Source organism: Medicago sativa, chromosome 1 (assembly GCF_051527215.1).
Source record: "Medicago sativa cultivar Bolivia chromosome 1, Bolivia_mono, whole genome shotgun sequence".
NCBI classification, from domain to species: Eukaryota; Viridiplantae; Streptophyta; class Magnoliopsida; order Fabales; family Fabaceae; genus Medicago; species Medicago sativa.
This window is the reverse complement of record NC_140749.1, coordinates 14,876,092-14,896,801: the sequence shown is the minus strand read 5'-3', so window position 1 is coordinate 14,896,801 and position 20,710 is coordinate 14,876,092. Positions and strand designations below refer to the sequence as shown.

The window sequence follows — 20,710 nt, the reverse complement described above, 5'->3', positions numbered from 1 at the left end:
ATTATATTAAATTCTGCACCATAATCGTGTTATAAAAAAAATAGAGAGAGATTTTAAATAGGTTGAACAGATTTAAATTATGTTTATTAAATGGGATCAAAGAACAGACTTAAAATCTAGAATTTTTTATGCCCTTAGTTCACCCTTTTTTAAGTGGTTTTATCTTATTTAAATTAAAAGTTTTTAGATGGGTTCAACCGATTTAAATTAAACGATTTTAAATCGGGTAAAGGGGGCAGACTTAAATTCAAAGACAGTTTTTAAATCGGCCACTTATAAATCGGATGTTCACCCATTTAAAAAGTCATATTCACCCGATTTAAAAAGTGTTTTCTGCACTAGTGCATAATGGATTCATAACTTATTGGAAAGAGACGTATATATAAATATTGAAAGGATGTTAAATTTGCAAAGAAACTCGCAATTGCGGAACTTCAGTTTATTCAATGGCAACCAATGAATCTTCCTTCCATAGAAACTGTCATGCATGAAAATGTTGGAAACAAGAGATCATAACCATTTGACTATTCCACGTAAGACATTTAATTCCACCAATTCCATTACCTACCATTAGTGAAGGTTTAACAGGACGACATTTTCAAATGAAGGTGTTCGAAAATCAGGGAAAGATAATCATCTTAGATTAAGCAAAACAATTTTTCTAAATTGATTTCTTTTCTTTGAACATGCACTCAATCCTAAAATTAACCTTTTAGCTCAAACATAGCCACATGAAGGAATAAAAACAATAAAAAATTTACTTTTAAATTAGTTCAAATTATTAAAATATAGTTTTAAAAACATGAGGATTAATTAAACTTAGGAACTCAATTTTTAAAAACTGTTAATACCCCAACCCGGTATAATACAATTTATTTAACACCAAGACATGTTAATATCACAATTAGATTCAAGTAGAGTGAGCTATTAAGCTTATGATATTTTTAGGGATACTGAACAGAATGAAGAGTTAGTACATATTTGTAACATTCGAAATAGAAAACAGTATGGAAGAGTATAATTAATAAATAAGTGTTCTAGATAGTATTCTCTAATAGCGGATTAGTCATGTTTTCCCCCGAGTCGCTAGAACTAATGAACTCACCCGATGTTGTTTGGTCGAAGCTGGTTGTTTCATCTCTTGAAATTGTTTCATCTGGATACATGGTGGGCTCGGGAGGAATTTCAATGTTTTCAATATCTCCTTCAAGCATCTCCACTACTTTACTCATCGAGGGACGATCATTTGGCTTGAATTGTATACACCAAAGAGCAACCATGGTCATCTTCTTTACAATTTTCATATCCTCCTCTGAGACATTTTCCATTTCGATTTCATCCTCTTTTCTAAGTTGATCATAAATCCATAAGGGAAAATATATCTGGCTAGAATGCTCTACGTTGTTATTAAAGTTTTTTCTCTTGCTTGCCATCTCCATCAGAAGCATCCCAAAACTATAAACATCAGCCTTATAGGACGCTCCCCCAATATTCGAGTAGATCAATTCAGGAGCCATATATCCAATTGTGCCTCTTGCTGCAGTCATTGTGACAATGCTTTTGTCTATCGGGTGTAACTTTGCCAACCCAAAGTCAGATATCTTAGGGATAAAGTTCTCATCAAGTAGGATATTGTGGGGTTTGATATCAAAATGCAAAATCTTCATTTCACATCCATGATGGAGATAAGCAATTCCACGGGCTACTCCAACTGAAATATTATACATTTGGTTGTAGCTTAAATTTATACACCCTTCTTTAGAGAAAATAAATTTATCAAGAGATCCGTTGGGCATGAATTCATAAACAAGAGCACGTTTTGATCCCTCAATACAAAATCCAAGTAATTTTACCACATTCAGATGATGTATTCTTCCAATGGTCATGACTTCACTTATAAAGTCTTGCCCATTACCTTTTGACTTGCCCAAAATCTTTATTGCAACACAAGGGCCGCTACGTAGGATCCCTTTAAACACAGTGCCAAAGCCTCCTTCTCCCAACTTTTCTTTGAATCCTCTAGCCATTTTCTTAATTTCTTTGTATGAATATCCAATAGGGATGAGGTTGTTTTGTTGTTGTAGATATATTTCAATACATTCATACATTGACCAATGTCTTTTCGCCATTTGTATATAAGAAGTACAACCAAAAATATTATCCCAAACAGAAGTCTTGCTACCCATAATGATGGTAGAATATAGTGTCCTATGGCCAATCTTAATTTATATGGGGGATAATCTTGACTATCATACCCGTTCTTTCCTTTAATTATTTCAACCAGTCCTGTAACGTTATACCAACAAGATAAATATTTTGACCAGTCTCGTAAAGATTTTCTATGACAGAAAATTTAAAGAACTCACCTATCCAGATAAGAGTGACAGTATCTGCAGCAAAAAATTTGAATTAAGTGAATAAATTGAAGATCATAGAATCACTTATAGCTCATACTTATAATAAAAGCAGTGTTAATTTTTTTTTTTTTGAGGGAACAGTGTTAATTCATAATACTTTCATTTAATTTTATATATATATATATATGGAGCATATCCAGTGAGAACCAATATCTTATATGAGAAATGAACACTTTCTATATCAGCCATCAGATTTAATTAACGCGTAAGATTTAATTATTTTCGTAAAACCTTCCTTATAATTTATATACAAAATCACAAGTTAATAAATTGAGGTACAAATTAGGCACAATTTACTCTATTCCATCATAAGTAGCACTCAGGTTTTATGCTTTCTTTGGTTTCTTGTTTGTTGCCGCCATTTCCATTCTCCAATGGTAGCGCTGCAAGCTTTTGGTCTGTTCCTTGATTTCATGTGGCTTACATTGCATTCTGATTTTTGGAATTGATAATTGTGCCTAAATTGATAATCGTGATTTTCTCGTTTCACAATTTAAATCCTATGCATGATAATTGGAACGATTATCAATGTGGTGAGGATAAAAAGATTGATAAATCTCTCCAACAAATCAAGAGCTTTTCTTTATTAAAAGACACTTATTAATTATAGTCAAGGAAAATAGTTATTGATGATTGGCATATAATAAATAAGATATGTTAGTGGAAAAAGATAGTAATAAATGTTGTATTGATATTGTAAAATGGACAAATCATTTGAGACAAAAAAAATTGGGAAGGACGACACCTATTGTGAGACGGTGAGAGTATGTGTGAAAAAAATTAGAGTGCTTATAATAGAAGACAAAAAGAGTTTTGTCAAAAATAATAAATAAAAAATAAAGAGAGTACTCCCCATGATCATATTTATAAGCAGCTATCCATTTTTTAGATTCATTAAATAACTGATGTATCTGGACTATATACAATTCAGATGCATTTGTTATTTTATGAATATGAAAAAGTAAAAGTTGCTTATAAATATTACTCAAGTGAGCAGTTCTAATGCTCTAATTACAAAGCCTCATGGTTTTAAGCATATGGGCTAACAAAACAGTTAATGAGAATCGGGGCTATGCGTGGAGTTTAATTTATATAAATTCTCATTGTACAAAAACTTTACGCAAAATCAAATCATATGTTGCTACATTAATTAATGAGTATATAATAGGAACAAGTTAAGAATTAATAGGAACAACACACAATTTGATGCATATGTAATAAACTTTAACCAATGTCTCAAGGACCCTCGTTAACCTTCTCCATAAATTAAACTTGTAATTAAATCCAAGTTACATACTCCGTCCGTCCCAAATTATAAGCAAAAAAAAAAAATCACACTTATTAAAAAAACTAAATCATAAGAATTTGGAATACAGTTTTTTGTGTTTTCTTTGGAAAAAGTATTATAGGAAGATGTAAAAACAATTTTCATTGGCTATTGGTTATTGAAAAAATGAAAGAGAGAGAAAATTGAATGTAATTTGCATTTAATGTTATGAGAATAAACAAAAGTTTTTCTTGGAAAAGAGATTTTTTAAAAAAACAAGATTAAAAAGGATAAAAGTTCGTCTTTTTTGCTTATATTGTGGGACAAAGAAAATGAGATTTTTTTTGCTTATATTAAGGGACGGAGGGAGTACAAGTTAAAGAATTTCACTAATAGAAAATTTATATTGGAAATTGTGTTAATTTATTGTTCAAAATTTTAAATAATAATTTTTTTTCAATAAACTCTTACCTTTAATGGAATGACATTAATGCTTAACATGTGCTATAATGTCACAAGTTAACATAACCCATAAATTAAGGGTGTTGTTAATCATTGTCCCAAGGGCATTGATTAAGAAATCTATTAATAGAAATTTTGTCTTCGAAATATAAGTTTTTACTTTTGGCTTGACAATATATTAAACCATATTTTTATACAAATTTACTAATATAAACACTTTAAAGTTTAACCAATGTCTCAAGGACCCTCGTTAACCTTCTCCATAAATTAAACTTGTAATTAAATCCAAGTTACATATTTATAACATTAGTATCTAATTTAAGGTGATAAAACTCTTACCTTTAGCATATGAAATAATGCGAGACCATCTCCCTGCATCACCAAAAAAATGATTAACGATTAATATTGAGGAAGAAAATTACAATCTCAATGAAAAGTAAGAAGACGTCTAATATGGATCTGTTTTAAATGCGAACCTTAATATTTTTACTAATACCTTAATAAAATATTATATTCATTTTTTAATATTATAAAATTTATTTTTTATTCAAAATAATAAATATAAACCTTTAGGTTCATACTAGACATGTATGAAAATTAAATGTTAAAGGGTTACTTTACCACAACTCCCGTCTGTCCAAGCCCCATATGCCAACGACATATAGCAGTCGGGATGAGAGCATTTAAGTTCCTCGGTGGAAGTGTTGAAGGAGCATCGAGTTGGATCTCTGCAACGATTTTCACAAATAAGATTCAACCACGAAATCTCAAATCCATACACAAACGCCTTATGAATGACTTCACAGGAAACTACTTGATTTTTTTGCAAACCAGGCCAAGAAGTTGGAGCAATAAAGTTGACATGACAACCAACTTGAAAGTCCTTAGCAATTAAATCACCAGCCATAGCATAAATATAATACCCTTTGGATTTGGAGTTCCAATTGCGACAGGAAGAAGTATTCACATATTTAGGGTTGTTAGTCACTTGATGGCTACAATTCAAGTATACAATATGGTTAAAAAGAGGCTCATAATAAATTTCTCGATTGGCTATGTATGGATGCCTACAATATTCATTGTACACTGGTGCATAGGTATCACAGAAATCAGATCGAGACAAGTAATAGCGAGGAAATGAAGAGCAATTATCTTGTTGAATTCCAGGATCAGCTAGCCTGATGGTGAAGTTGTTGTAGTTGATGGATTGCACATGATATTTTGCAGAATACAAATATAAAGTTGTTATATTATTTTCACAAGATAGCTCGTAACTTCTGTTCCCGCAATGAATTGGGTCATTTTTTAGTCGAAATGGGTAAGTTATGTTGGAAATTTTGCCACAAGATGATGGAGGGCAAGAGTGTTCTTGCTCAGTAGAAAGACTACTGCTGCTACCTTGGTGGAGAAGAAATATAAATAAGAACAAGAACAACATTATCACTCTCATATTATAAGCAACTGTTTTTGATTTAAAGAGTGTACAAAGGTAAAAAAATTGGACTTGAATGTTATAAGTAACCGATTGTTTTATATACAATGTAGTACTTGTAGTATTAGATTAAGAAAAAGTATTGCTTTTATTTTTAATGTTAAAAACGAAATTTACACGAAACCACGTGGTGAGAGTGCTTCTTCTTTAATCAGTCTTCATTATTTTTTGTGTTTTCATTATATGCAGACCATCATTCATATTATAGTCAACATTTACAAGAAGTAATTATAAAAAGAGAATGCCACCCTGCTCCCTTAATTAATACCGTGTGTATGTTTGAATAAGTTATGGATTGTGCTTGTATGGGTCCTAAAAACACATGTCAAGGTTACAAAAGTAGAAAAACAATATTTTGACTTTATAAAAATTGAATGCATGTTATAATTGGTCATAAATTATTACTATCTATGTTTTAAAATGGATGTGTTAAAGATTTTTAGTTTTAAACACACAAATTAAGAAATGAAATGATATTGTAAAAAGATACGACACTTTTACTAAACTAATGAAATAATGTTGCCAAAAGATATGACATTTTTACTAAACTAATCCTATTCACCGTTGGTGTATTTTCTCCCATCATAAATGAAAAGTGGAATATAAGTCTTTGAAATAATTAGTTTGTCAAAAAAAAAAAACTTTTAAATAATTCGTGCACACAATATTAATTAAATGACATATTTTTCCCATTATAAATGCAAGGTGAAATATAAGTCTTTGAAATAATTAATTAGTGGACACAATATTAAGAACTATAAATGATATTAATTTTGAAATAATTTGTTTTTTCTTTTAGATAATTGTCTTTGTTATGTCAAGTGTTAGCAAAATATGTAATGGATAACATACTTGCCTAGTAAAATAAAATAAAATAAGAGATTTAATTTATATAGTTTAAACTAAACAACATAAGTACTAGTGTATCCTTTCAAAAAAAAAAAAAAATAAGTACTAGACTATAAATTTTTCGTCAAATGATTAAACACTGTCAACGTTATTGTAAGAATTGATTATGGTAATTTTTTAAATTTGGCACAAAATTGTTGATCAAGGATGTTAGAACTCGTGACACTATTTTGGGTCAGATTTTGGAGGAGCTACTTGAAGGCTGAAGCAAAATCGTGACTCGATTAGCAACATTGTGGCTTGATTTTTTGATTAGGTTGTAGTACTGTACATTATACGAACTTTATCATGACACGATTTTGTCTGGGTCAAAACTCTATTTTTTTAATGGCAAAATACATAATAGACAAAATAAAATGAGTCACAAATACAAACGATTAGGATTCACAGAAAAACCGCTGAACGAAATCGAAAAAAAGAACCAACAACACCCAAACAACACCAAATGAAAAAGAGAACACCAACACCCAAAACCGAGATAGGAGAAGCACTCCACCCCTGCTAATAGGCAAGCAAGGAACCGCCCCTCCAAAAACCAGAGCCCATCCCCCAGGGAGGAACCAAGCCAAATACCCCAAGAGCAGGTACAGGGAACAAACAAACTCTGAACCCCTGCTCAAAGCCACCCAAACAAAAACCTCCCCAGAAACCGATCCGTCTCAACAGATCGATGGTTCCACCACCCACTCATAGTGGGAACAAGAATGACCAGAGTGACTCCCAAAAAACCAGTACCAAGAGGTAAATTGAATTTTATCAACCAACTGCTCTACATCCAAGGTCTTACCAGAGAACACCAGATCATTACGAGCAGACCAAATGGACTACACCACCGAATGCCAAATCAACAAGAAACCACTCCTCATAGACTCTCTCCTAGAAAAAATACAACAACCCTAAAAAAGACTCACCAAATCACTAGGAAGGACCAACATACTCCCAACCTAGCCATCAAAAATATCATACCAAACCCTCGACGCAACCCCACAAGTAACAAAAAGATGACTAAAAGTCTCGACCTCCGCACCACAAAACACACACAAAGAAACATCTTGATCTCTCAGCACACCACGTCTCAAGAGGTTTATTCTAGTTGGGATCCTATTAAGGAGAAGTTGCCAGAATAAGACATGCACCTTAGACGGAGCCCAACTCTTCCAGACCATAGCCAGGATATGAGAGAGATGAGCCGCTCAGCTACCTGCTCCTAAATGAACGTCAGAGAGATGACTGTACGCAGTTTTAACCGAATAAGAAGCTTCAAGAGAGAGGTCTCGTTAATGAGTGAAGCTCTCACTAAAGAAACCTAACCTTGTTTAAAATGATGATGTAACATTCAAATTGATTAATGAGTGCTTTGGCTAAAATAGGAAAGGGTAGCACTTTTTTTTAATTGGATTGGAAATAAAAGATTGTAGCATAATTTCTGAAATGTCCAAAAAATGAGTTAGATGTCACAATTTATAGGTAATTTTTTTGGTAGTGAATTTAAATGTAATTTAAAAACGTGAATTTAGTGACAATTGTTTTTCTTAATTATTTATTAGGCTCAAATTAGTATATTATAATTATTCTCATTTTAATTTAGATGATGTAAAAATAATAATAATAAATTTAAATAATTAAATATTGACAAATACTTATTCTTTATTTGAATTGTAAGTTCAATTGCTTTTTAAGCGATTTATTTATAGAGAAACAACTTGAATAAAATTGAGTCCACGAAAACTATAATTAGTTATAAATTAATCTCATTTTCATTTCAATGATATTGAAAACCATAAATTAAACTAATTCTTTAGTTTTGCTTATCAATTTGGTAGTAAAGTGCTAAAGTGTGCATGGATGGAATGGGCGAGGAAAAGTTAATTTTCTTTTGTTGTGACCGGGGTTTGAACCTCAGACCTTGCATATATTATATATTATCCATAACAACTGAGTTAAGCTCACAGGGACAGAGGAAAAGTTAATTTAACTTGTTAGAGTGCGCGTTTGGTTTATTCTGAATATGAAAAATAATTAAAAGTTATATCAGCAAAAGTGCATTCCAATTAACCTTTGTTTTTCTTTTAATTTTTTGATAAGAAAATCATCTGTATTGTTTGATCTGTATACACATATCAAGTTTAAGATATTGGATAAAATATAAGCTTGATCTGTACACACAGCATAATCGTAAAGTGGAGTGCTCTATTTTTGACCGAATAGGCTATTGTAATCAGTATTTTAAGATTATTTAATATTATATGTTTGATCTGTAAGCTATGTGGGGTGATCTTCTTTTGACTCTTTATTTTGTTTTAAGCTATGATCTTCTTTTGACTTAATGGGTGAACTATTGTCACTTTATAATCTTTATTTTTGATTCGTACGTACACATTGATAAACAAATGGTGCCAAATTTATGTTTTACTATATAAACCTAATGACATCTTTTATATGTCATGCTAGTGTTGTGGCAGGCGTGCTCTCCTGTAAATGTATTCTAAATTAGAGTTGCTTTCCATATCATATCATGTGCTAGTTTGCTCTCTCTCGGTAAAAGTTTGCTTATAAGAAATTTACCGAAGGGAGGGGTCCATGTGGTGGATATAGTAAAAATTTGTGATGGTGTTGGTTCAGCGGTGGGTATTTGGTTTCCTGACAATTTATGTTTAAAAGTTGAAAATGGATCAAGTACATTATTTTCGAGTGATAGGTGGGTAGTGAGGTCCCTCTTCAGGTTCGTTTTTGTCACTTGTTTGATTTATCAGAAAATAAATCATTAACAGTGGTGCAAATGTTGGAGATGGGGTGGGATAAAAGTGGGGAGACTTGGAAGTGGAGAAGGAGTTTACGGACTTGGGAGGAGGAATTGTTAGTAGAGTGTAGGTTGTTATGATTGACTGTTGTGCTGCAGGTTAACGTGGATGATATATGTCTGCTTTTGGATACCTGATCCGGTAGTAGGATATACAGTTAGAGGGGATTATCGCACGCTTACAGATGAGACGACCTTCATTCACACTGCTCCAACGGTACCTGCGGCTCTCCTTTCGATGAAACAGGTTCCTCTAAAGGTATCCATCTTTGGTTGGCGCCTTTTTCGGAATAGATTACCTACGAAGGTTAATTTATTTCAAAGGGGGATTATTCAGCATGACGCTCAGCCGTGTGTTACTGGTTGTGGGATGATCGAGTGAGATGTTCATTTATTCAAAATATATTAACTGAGAAAAGTCCTGACCCAAAATATATCCCATTATTCTATAAGGGATTCACTACATTGTTGCAAAAACTCAAAAGTGCAAAAGCATCAAACAATGTCAAAAAGAGGTAAAAATATCAAAAGGTGGACAACCCAATACAAGCAGACAGATTTCTCCACCATGGGTGAAAATCATAAAAAATGGTATGCCTAAAAGTCGTTAGCCACCACCAAGAGTGCAATTTAATCCTATCAAGCATCTAGACATGACGAGGGGTGGGGACGTGTTTTTATCTTCTATGCTTCAGATTCACATATACTTATTCGTTTCCTTATCCATACTCAATGGGGATGAGAAATTGAATTGCAACCCCTTCTCCAACGGGTTCAGATATCCCAACCAAATCTACGTACATGAAGTGAATCACTTTTTTTATTAAAAAAGAAGTTTTTCCCGGTGCATTATCTAGCAATATGCTCTCTTTAACATTTCCTTGACCGAATGATTTGATTGCTCCTTTAAATATCTATGACAATCTTTATAACAATACAATTATCAAACCAAATAACATAGCATATACCAAATGAAAGGAGTAATAAAGGGGTATTAAAAAAAAGTTTACATTATGGGATGTGTTTGGATATGGATTCATAGTGGGTATACATATCCCCGTTACCCGTCCTGTATCCGTATTTTGAAATCGGGGAAAACCCAAATCCATACTCAAACTCATCAAATTGGGGTGTGATTGATTAGATACTCGTGGGTATGGGTTTTGTCAACATGCCTACAAGCATCCGAGCCAGAGGAATCTCTTTATGTTGAAAATTATGAGAGTTGTGTTTTTTACAAATTGTACTGATCCAGATGGTAACCAGCCAAATCACTTGGAGACAATGTCGAGTATCCCTTATAAACAAATTATCACCCTGAACTGCTTAGCATGCAAACAAATACCAAATGGTAAAGCAATGTAAACCCTAGCCAATGCAGAATGAACCTCCATATGTTGTGGAAGACATCACACTCAAGAAAGATATGATTGATTTATTCCACCTTCCACTACACAACAAAGACCCATGTTGTAAACTGCCACGTTGAACCACATTATCTTTTGTTGGAATTATTTTGATCAACAGTCGCCACACGTAAAGTAAAACTCTTAAGGGAACCACTTTGTTCCAAATGATATTTGTAAAGGGCGCCTGAGATTCAAGGTCGTCATGCGACAACAATGCTATCTAACAAAGAGCACCACTCGACGGACTGCTCCTCCTCCCAAGAAAATAAACCCCTTGTTCCAAATGTAACTTTTTTTTAGTGAAACAATAATGTAACTTAAATTGTAAGATTATTTATACTTTATAAAAAAATTGGACCGCATGGTCAATTGCCATATTTTTTATTTTCACACGGATCACGAGCATAATGCACTTTTTATAAAGGAGCGCATAGTTTGGTTTTTTCTTATCATTCCACTTTCTTTTGTTGAACAAATCAAATCTTGCATATTTTAGGATGGCAGTAGCACAAACCGCTTTGATTATGCTACTTATTCTTCTGAATCACATACTTATCAATGGCAGCAGCTATCACGATGAGTGGACAGAATTGTCTTGTGCACCTAACGAACCGATTATTCGATTCCCCTTCCAACTTGTTAAGGAATCATCACAAGATCAATGCGTTTATCCTGAGTTTTGCCTGTACTGTACTCAAAATAACAGAACCATGATCGTGCTTTCTTCCAATTCAGGTCCAATCAAATTCTTTGTTACTCAAATTACATACGAAGATCTAAATATTTATATTTCGGACCCAGATAATTGCTTTCCAAAAATGTTTCTGGAACGGAAACTTAACAATTCATCATTTCTACCTAATTACCGATTTGCTGGAGAATCTGAATCAACAATAGCGTTTTTCAACTGCTCTTCCTTTAAGAAACGACATTTGAGAAACCAAGATCAGATAAATGAAGATTCACAAGATATGATCACTTGTCCAATTTACGCTTCTAATTCCTATGAAAGTGTCGTCGCGTTGGACCTTGCATTGTGTACCAAGATGTTTGAAGTCAGCGCAACTATCGATGCAAATCGCCTGTCGACTAATTTCCTCTATTTGAGTTGGCCCAAAACAAATTGTGCTGTGTGTGAAGCGAAAGGCATGAAATGTAGATGGAACACCAACAGCACCAAACGTGACATTGAATGTTTTAACCGCAAAAGAATACGGAAAATTATCCATATTCCGAACTCTCTTATTTTCTCTAGTACAGGTATGATAAGACGAAATTAGCAAACTACTTTTTGTTTCTTCTTCTTCTGTTTTACTGTCGGAAAGGAAATTCTAACTATTAATATGCTACTGCAGGTTCAATTATATTGGGGTTGGTCATCATTGCAATTACTAAGATTTATCTACATTTTAGGGGAAAAAAAGAAGATCAAGTTAGAATCGATAAGTTTTTAGATGATTTTAGAGCACAAAAGCCTTCTAGATTTTCCTACGCTGATATAAAAAGAATCACAGGTGGGTTTAAGGAGAAGTTGGGAGAAGGAGCTCATGGAACAGTGTTTAAGGGAAAACTCTCTAGTGAGATTCTGGTGGCTGTAAAGATCCTCAACAATACACAGGGAGAAGGAAAAGAGTTCATCACTGAAGTGGAAATTATGGGCAAAATTCACCATATTAACGTGGTTCGTTTGCTAGGCTTCAGCGCAGAAGGAATGCACCGCGCTCTTGTATACAATTTTTTTCCAAAAGGTTCACTACAAAGCTTCATATTTCCACCGGATAACAAGGATAATTTTATGGGGTGGGAAAAGCTACAACAAATTAGTATTGGTATAGCAAAAGGAATCGAGTATCTTCATGAGGGTTGTAGCCATCCAATCCTGCACTTTGACATTAACCCTCACAATGTTTTGCTAGATGACACCTTCACTCCAAAAATTTCAGACTTTGGACTTGCCACATTATGTTCAAAGAATGTTAGTGTTGTGTCCATGACTGCTGCTAGGGGAACCTTGGGATATATGGCGCCTGAAGTTTTGTCACGAAATTTCGGAAATGTTTCTCTTAAGTCTGATATTTACAGTTATGGGATGCTGTTGCTAGAGATGGTTGGTGGAAGGAAGAATGTAGAATCGTCATCTGCAGAAAATTTCCATATTTTATACCCAGAATGGATTCATAATTTATTGGAAGGAGACATACATATAAATATTGAAGATGAAGCTGGCAATGTTAAAATTGCAAAAAAACTCGCAATTGTCGGACTTTGGTGCATTCAGTGGCAGCCAACGAACCGTCCATCCATAAAGAATGTTGGAAACAGAAGATGATAACCAATTAACTTTTCCACCTAATCCTTTTCATTCCACAACTTCCATTACCACCAGGGAAGGCTCTTTAACAAGACGACCTTTTCAAATGGAAGTGATTCAAGAATAAGGGAAGATTATCATGTTTGATTCGTTTGATGTAATCCTCTATCCTTTTGGGGAAAAGTAGCATTAGTATTCTTCTAGTAGTATTCAAATGTTATTTTGTAAATACTTTTATATATTTTGAGGAAAATTATTTTTATTCATTTTGAAAAGAAAAAATATGTCTACACTTTCTTTCTGTCTCACTGTTATATTACACTCTCCTCACTAATTGTCTCTCTCTCTCTCTCTCTCTCTCTCTCTCTCTCTCTCTCTCATTATATATCTATACCATATAATACTCAAAAATCACAGTAACTTTCCAACACGAAAGTTAGAGGTCATATTTTTCCGATTAGAAGTGATAAATTGAAAATGTAAAGCACAAATAAGAACACACACTACTCGAAATTCTTGTTTTTCCTGAGGAAAAATATCTGCCGGAACTCCTGAGGATTTTGTTGCAATTTTCAATACTAAAAGTAGTTTTCTGTAGATCTTGTTAGTGCAGGAACATCTGCAGATAACTATTACTTTTGCCGAGCTTTTCCTGCGAAAGAATTTTAGAATTTTCTTTCTAGTTGTCTTGCGGATTTATTTACGGAACTTCTCACTTTAATGAATCCTTAGAAAATTCAGCACTTTTCTCCTTAGAAAATCCATATCATGTATAAATAACTCTGTATTGATCTCATTCAATCAATGAAAAATAAGAGATTCATTCACTTTTCTCTCTCTCATAATACCATTCAATGTGAGACTCGTACTCACACTTGATATATTAAGGTGACAAAAATTCATACCTTTGGCATATGAAGTAATCTGAGACCATATCCCTACATCAACCAAAAATAGAAAATTAATTAGTAAAAAGTTTATTATCTGGACCAATATGATCAATTGAAATGACCGGTAATTTACCACAACTACTTCTAATATAATATCCCATCAAAGTAAGGCAGACGGGCTGTTGAAGGCATTGAAGAATCGGATCACTTGAAGCGTTGACAATGCAGAGTATTGAAACCTCAAATCCATACACTAAAGCCTTATGAATGACATCATAAGAAAGTACTTGATTTCCTTGCAAACCCAACCAAGATGTGGGAGCTACTAAATTCACACGACATCCAACTTGAAAGTCTTCACCAATTAAATCACCAACTATAGCATAAATATAATAGCCTTTGGATTTGGAGTTCCAATTCAAACAGGAAAAAGTATTCACATATTTATGATTGTTAGTCACTTGATGGCTGCAATTCAAGTAAACTATATGCTCAAAGAGAAGTTCATGGGAACCCGCGCTAGCAATGGAAAGTCGTTCTTCATCAGAAACGGCATGGTATGGATCATTTCAAAATTTGTTGTTGTAATCATAAGTATCACAGAAATTAGATCGAGACAAGGAATGGCGCGGAAGTGAAGAACAATTAGATTGTTGAACTCCAGGATCAACCAATCGGATTGTGAAATTATTGTAGTTGATGGACATCACATAATATTTTGCAGAGTATAAATATAAACTTGTTCATTATTTTCACAAGATAGCTCATACCTGCTGTCCCCGCAATGAAACGGGTCATCTTTTAATCGAAAAGGATAACTTATGTTTGATATTTTGCCACAAGATGAAGGTGGACATGTATGCTGTTGCTCAATTGTAATGCTACTAGATTCCCGGAGTAGAAGTGAAAATACTAGCAATATCACTATAATCGACCACATATGGGCTATCCCTTTCAGCAAACTCCAGGATGAGACTGATGATCAAGGAAATTCAATTTTCGAAAAAAGATGGGACACCAAAGCAATTTTGATAGGACCAGCTTGTTTGTCACACACAATGACTGATAAACCTCCTTTAGTCTCAATTGGGGATACTATTCAATTACACCAAAATGTCCCACATAGCTTGAAAATCGAAACTAAGCGCAATTTATATACAACATCCACACTTCTCAATCAAACAAGATGTCTATTTAGAAGACAAAACCATAATGTTCACACAAAGTCCAAAGCAAACGTCATAAACACATTTGTTATTGTTGTTACTGTGATGTTACTGTGATGTGATGTTACTGTGAACTTGAGATTGAATCATTTGAAATTAATGAGTTGTTGTAACAATGATAATATATTCTTGATCTACACATTTTGTATTTTTTTTCATTGTTGTTACTGTGAACTTGAGATCGAATCATTTGAAATTAATGAGTTGTTGTAATAATGATAATATATTCTTGATCTACACATTTTGTATTTTTTTTCTCATATCTGAAAGCACACATGCCTAATACCAATACAAATTATTAATTAAATATTTTTTGTATTGGATTGATTAAATATTTTTTGTAAGGGATCTGTAGTCTTAGACACACCTTCTGAAAAGGGGATATTTTCATACACATATTCAATTAAATATTTTCTTGATGTGTACACACAGCACAATTTCAAAGTGGAGTGCTCTGTTTTTGACTGTATGGGCTGTTGTAAATAAAATATATGCTCACATACATTCAGTTTAAGAATATTTAATACAATAGATGCTTTGATCTGAAAGCATGGTGGGGTGATCTTTTTTTGACATCATGGATAATTGTAACTTTATAAACCTAATGCGATTATGTTATTGTAATAATCTTGATCACTTTACACACATGCATTCCATTAGCAACTCTGTAAGGATATTAAATTGTATCTGTTTACTTAAGAAAATAATTTGGACCATGTGATCACATAATTTGATTACGCTACTGCTTCTCCTCCTGCTTATCAATAGTGGCAGTAGTCATAATGAGTGCAGAGAACCATCTTGTGGACCTAACGAACCGATTATTCGATTCCCCTTCCAACTTGTTGAGGAGACACAAGAACATTGTGTTTATCCTGAGTTTTGCCTACATTGTACTCAAAATAAGAACACTATGCTTTTACTCCATACCGCTTCAGGTCCAATTAAATTCCTTGTACCTGAAATTGACTACAAATCACACACTATTTCAATTTCAGACCCAGAAAGTTGCCTACCTAAAAAGTTACAAAAACTGAAATTTAACAGTTCATCATTTCTACTTTACAGATTTGATTCAGAATATGAAACAAAGTTTTCTTTCTACAACTGCTCTTCAGTTAGGAAACAACACCTGAGAAACAAATATCAGTTATCCCCAAAGTCGCAAGATATGATCACATGTCCAATTTATGCTTCTGCTTCTCAGGAGAGTATCCTCAAATTGGACCTTATATCGTGTACAAAGATGTTCGATGTCTATCTCTCTAAAAGTTATTTGGAATTGAAATATAGTCAACTCAGCTTGAGTTGGCACAAACCAAATTGTACAATGTGTGAGGAGAAAGGCTAGAAATGTAGATGGAACAACAACAGCGTGAAAGGTGACACTGAATGTTTTGACTGCAACAATAAACGGAACAAAATTCAAATTCCAAAATCTGTTATTTTTGCTACTATAGGTGACATGACAATCTTGTTGTTATATTTATTTATTGTTTTGAATAGGTAAATATTAGTAATTAGTTGTTATCTTAGTATTTCTTCTTCACTAGGATTTGAGTCCATGTTCTTTTTATTTATGTTGGGAGGAAAATGTAACTGTTAATGTGCTATCGCAGGTTCAGTTATGTTGGGGTTGGTGACCGTTGTATTTATTAAGATTTATCTATATTTCAGAGAAAAAGAAGAAGATCAAGTAAGGATAGATAAGTTTTTAGAGGATTATATAGCACCAAAGCCTGCCAGATTTTCATATTCTGATATAAAAAGAATCACAAGTGGGTTTAAGGAAAAGTTAGGAGAAGGAGCTCACGGAAAGGTGTATAAAGGAAAACTCTCTAATGAGATTCAAGTAGCTGTTAAGGTGCTCAACAATACACAGGGAGAAGGGAAAGAGTTCATCACTGAAGTGGAAATTATGGGCAAAATCCACCACATCAACGTGGTTCGTTTGCTTGGTTTCTGCGCATAAGGAATTCACCGTGCTCTTGTATACAACTTGTTTCCAAAAGGTTCGCTGCAAAGCTTTATAGTTCCACCAGATAACAAAGACCATTTCATTGGGTGGGAGATGCTGCAAAAGATCAGTCTTGGTATAGCAAAAGGAATTGAGTATCTTCATGAGGGTTGTAGCCATCCAATTCTTCACTTTGACATCAACCCTCACAATGTTTTGCTAGATGACTCCTTCACTCCAAAAGTTTCTGACTTTGGGCTCGCCAAATTATGTGCCAAGAATATCAGTGTAGTGTCCATGACAGCTGCTAGGGGAACCTTTGGATATATGGCACCAGAAGTTGTGTCTCGAAATTTTGGGAATGTTTCTCTCAAGTCTGATATCTACAGTTATGGAATGTTGTTGCTAGAAATGGTTGGAGGAAGAAAGAATGTAGATTCCTCAGCTGCTGAAAATCTCCATATTTTATACCCAGAATGGATTCATAATTTATTGGAAGGAGACATACATATAAATATTGAAGATGAAGCTGGCAATGTTAAAATTGCAAAAAAACTCGCAATTGTCGGACTTTGGTGCATTCAGTGGCAGCCAACGAACCGTCCATCCATAAAGAATGTTGGAAACAGAAGATGATAACCAATTAACTTTTCCACCTAATCCTTTTCATTCCACAACTTCCATTACCACCAGGGAAGGCTCTTTAACAAGACGACCTTTTCAAATGGAAGTGATTCAAGAATAAGGGAAGATTATCATGTTTGATTCGTTTGATGTAATCCTCTATCCTTTTGGGGAAAAGTAGCATTAGTATTCTTCTAGTAGTATTCAAATGTTATTTTGTAAATACTTTTATATATTTTGAGGAAAATTATTTTTATTCATTTTGAAAAGAAAAAATATGTCTACACTTTCTTTCTGTCTCACTGTTATATTACACTCTCCTCACTAATTGTCTCTCTCTCTCTCTCTCTCTCTCTCTCTCTCTCTCTCTCTCTCTCTCTCATTATATATCTATACCATATAATACTCAAAAATCACAGTAACTTTCCAACACGAAAGTTAGAGGTCATATTTTTCCGATTAGAAGTGATAAATTGAAAATGTAAAGCACAAATAAGAACACACACTACTCGAAATTCTTGTTTTTCCTGAGGAAAAATATCTGCCGGAACTCCTGAGGATTTTGTTGCAATTTTCAATACTAAAAGTAGTTTTCTGTAGATCTTGTTAGTGCAGGAACATCTGCAGATAACTATTACTTTTGCCGAGCTTTTCCTGCGAAAGAATTTTAGAATTTTCTTTCTAGTTGTCTTGCGGATTTATTTACGGAACTTCTCACTTTAATGAATCCTTAGAAAATTCAGCAGATATTTCAATGGAATGGGTAGCTTATGTTTGATAGTTTGCCACAAGATGAAGGTGGACTAGCCTGCAGGCACCTTGATGTAGTAGATGCAAAGGACTGCTATTTTGTTAAATCAGTCTACATAATACCTTTTTTGTTTTTTTTCAAGGGTTCATAATTCCTTTTCTTTTGTGAGCATCTACATAATAGCATTGTATTAGCTAATTAAATAATTTTGAATTAATGGTTAATAATTTAATAAAATATTTGATTGATCTATATACACACTTTATTTTTGGATCATATAGACACTTATCAACCTAATACCATTACATAGTATCAATTAAGTAATTTTTATTAGTGGATTACCGAACCTTTAAAATATATGTTTTGGTCTGAACACACATAATTTTTTGAAAGGGGTCAGTTCACACACGCAGATTCAATCAAAAAAGATAGAATAAAATATACCATGCTTGATATGTGTACACACAGTACACACTCTCCAAACAAATGGAGTACTCGGTTTTTGACTGCATGCTCACACAAATGTCCAGATTAAGATTATTTATCCAATATATGCGTGATCTGTAAGAATGAAAGGGTGGTCCTTTTTTGACCGCATCGATTATGTTACCTTTAAAAAATATATTCTTCATCCCTAATGCCACTATGTTATTGTACTCCCTACGTCCCATATTACTTGACCTATTTAGAATATTTGCACTATTCATGTAACATGCTTTGACTCTATTTTTCTACTAATATATAAAAACAAAATATAACATATAAGATAGATTCGTCTCGATTAATATTTTCAAAATATCAAATTTTCGTAATTTTTTCTACTAGATTATTAAAGAAATTTAAGTTTAAAATTGTGCATTGACATACGTGACAGAGTCAACTAGGTCAAGTAATATGGGACGGAGGGAGTAATAATTTAGGTTGTACACACGCAGCCCATTAACAACTTGCATTTGTTTTATTCCTTAAAAAAAAAAAAAAAACTTGTATTTGTTTTATCTTTTGTCAATCTCTATAGATTAGATTGTATGTATATCTTTTTACTTTTGAAAATAACTCGGACCGTATGGGCAATTTTTATATTTTTATATTTTCACACGGACCACAAGCTCAGCATATACATTTCTTATCACTTTCGTTTCTTAAACAAATTAAGTGTCACTTTATTTTAGATTTATTAAAAATCACTTTTAATAAGAACTGACTCAAAATTGATTATTGAAGATTCGACAGAAATCACAACATGATTTGGTGTGATTGTGACACGATTTGATTCAAGTTTTGGGAGTTTTGTTTCGACGAAGATCGGGGCACGATGAGATGAAATTGGGACACGATTTTATGGATAACGGTCAATTCGTACTGTGTATAAACTGCAAATTGTGGCACGATGTGTAAAAATCGGGGAACGGTTTTCTCAGTATCTGAGCACTATTTTAGGCTTCATTCTTCATGTTTTGTGTGGGCTTCAAGAGAGAGAAACTTGAAAAATCAAAGGAGGTTACTTTAAGGTTGAATGTCTTTGACGAGTTTCTCTTGGATTGGGAAACATTGTAAACACCTTAGGTGAGTGTAATCATTTAATCTCTTGTTCTTGGGAAGAGATTAGGAAAAAGGGTAGAATTTCTTCTTTATTAACCACTATGTCTTCCATCACCACTAAAAAAGCAAATATTAGTGAGGGAATTTTAGAGATGGAAAACCTGAAAATCCCTCTCTAATTCCGTCACTAAAGTCTGTGACCAAAAAGTTTGTGAAGGATCTTATTTTTTCTGTCACTAATTTCCCTCCCTAATTTTGCTTTTTTAGTAGTGCATCTTAAATTCCATAGCCTCTTGCTTGAGCGTATGAGCTGCCAACTATTCTTTTATCTTACACTTGAAAACTTTCAAAGCTGGGTACAAACAAATCTTCAGGTTTCAGATTTGGAAGATCAAAGAATGTAGGCAGAGACTTATTGGAAGGAGACATACATATAAATATTGAAGATGAAGGTGGTGTCAAAATTGCAAAGAAACTCGCAATCGTCGGACTTTGGTGAATTCAGTGGCAGCCAATGAACCGTCCTTCCATAAAAACCGTCATACAAATGCTGGAAATAGAAGATGATAACTAATTAACTTTTCCACCTAATCCTTTTCATTCCACAATTTCTATTACCACTAGTGAAGGCTCTTTGCCTAGACGTCCTCTCA

The 20,710-nt window shown here is 33.5% G+C and overlaps 1 protein-coding gene and 3 pseudogenes across 2 annotated transcripts; 2 read left to right on the top strand and 2 right to left on the bottom strand.

Moving 5' to 3' along the window:
* Positions 1-871: 871 nt before the first annotated feature.
* Positions 872-2,349, bottom strand: LOC146952982 (rust resistance kinase Lr10 pseudogene; annotated as a pseudogene).
* Positions 2,350-4,360: 2,011 nt separating this feature from the next.
* Positions 4,361-5,623, bottom strand: LOC146952981 (LEAF RUST 10 DISEASE-RESISTANCE LOCUS RECEPTOR-LIKE PROTEIN KINASE-like 2.1). The gene is made up of 2 exons (XM_085707365.1): positions 4,768-5,623; positions 4,361-4,518 (listed from the first exon to the last, which is right to left on the bottom strand). Exons 1-2 carry the CDS (start codon positions 5,594-5,596, stop codon positions 4,460-4,462), a joined length of 888 nt encoding a protein of 295 aa, XP_085563491.1. The 5' UTR covers positions 5,597-5,623; the 3' UTR covers positions 4,361-4,459.
* A 5,609-nt stretch (positions 5,624-11,232) lies between these two features.
* LOC146952980 (rust resistance kinase Lr10-like) lies at positions 11,233-13,372 on the top strand (annotated as a pseudogene).
* Positions 13,373-15,908: 2,536 nt separating this feature from the next.
* Positions 15,909-18,063, top strand: LOC146952979 (rust resistance kinase Lr10-like; annotated as a pseudogene). The gene is made up of 2 exons (XR_015007974.1): positions 15,909-16,643; positions 16,803-18,063. The product of XR_015007974.1 is annotated as a rust resistance kinase Lr10-like (transcript).
* Positions 18,064-20,710: the final 2,647 nt, after the last annotated feature.

Bases quoted from the DNA above. Each gene is read 5' to 3' on its own strand.
- LOC146952981 (XM_085707365.1), bottom strand. From the start codon at position 5,596: ATGAGAGTGATAATGTTGTTCTTGTTCTTATTTATATTTCTTCTCCAC. The intron at 4,519-4,767 runs GTAAAGTAACCC...TTGGTGATGCAG, and splicing joins TTGGACAGACGGGAGTTGTG to GGAGATGGTCTCGCATTATT.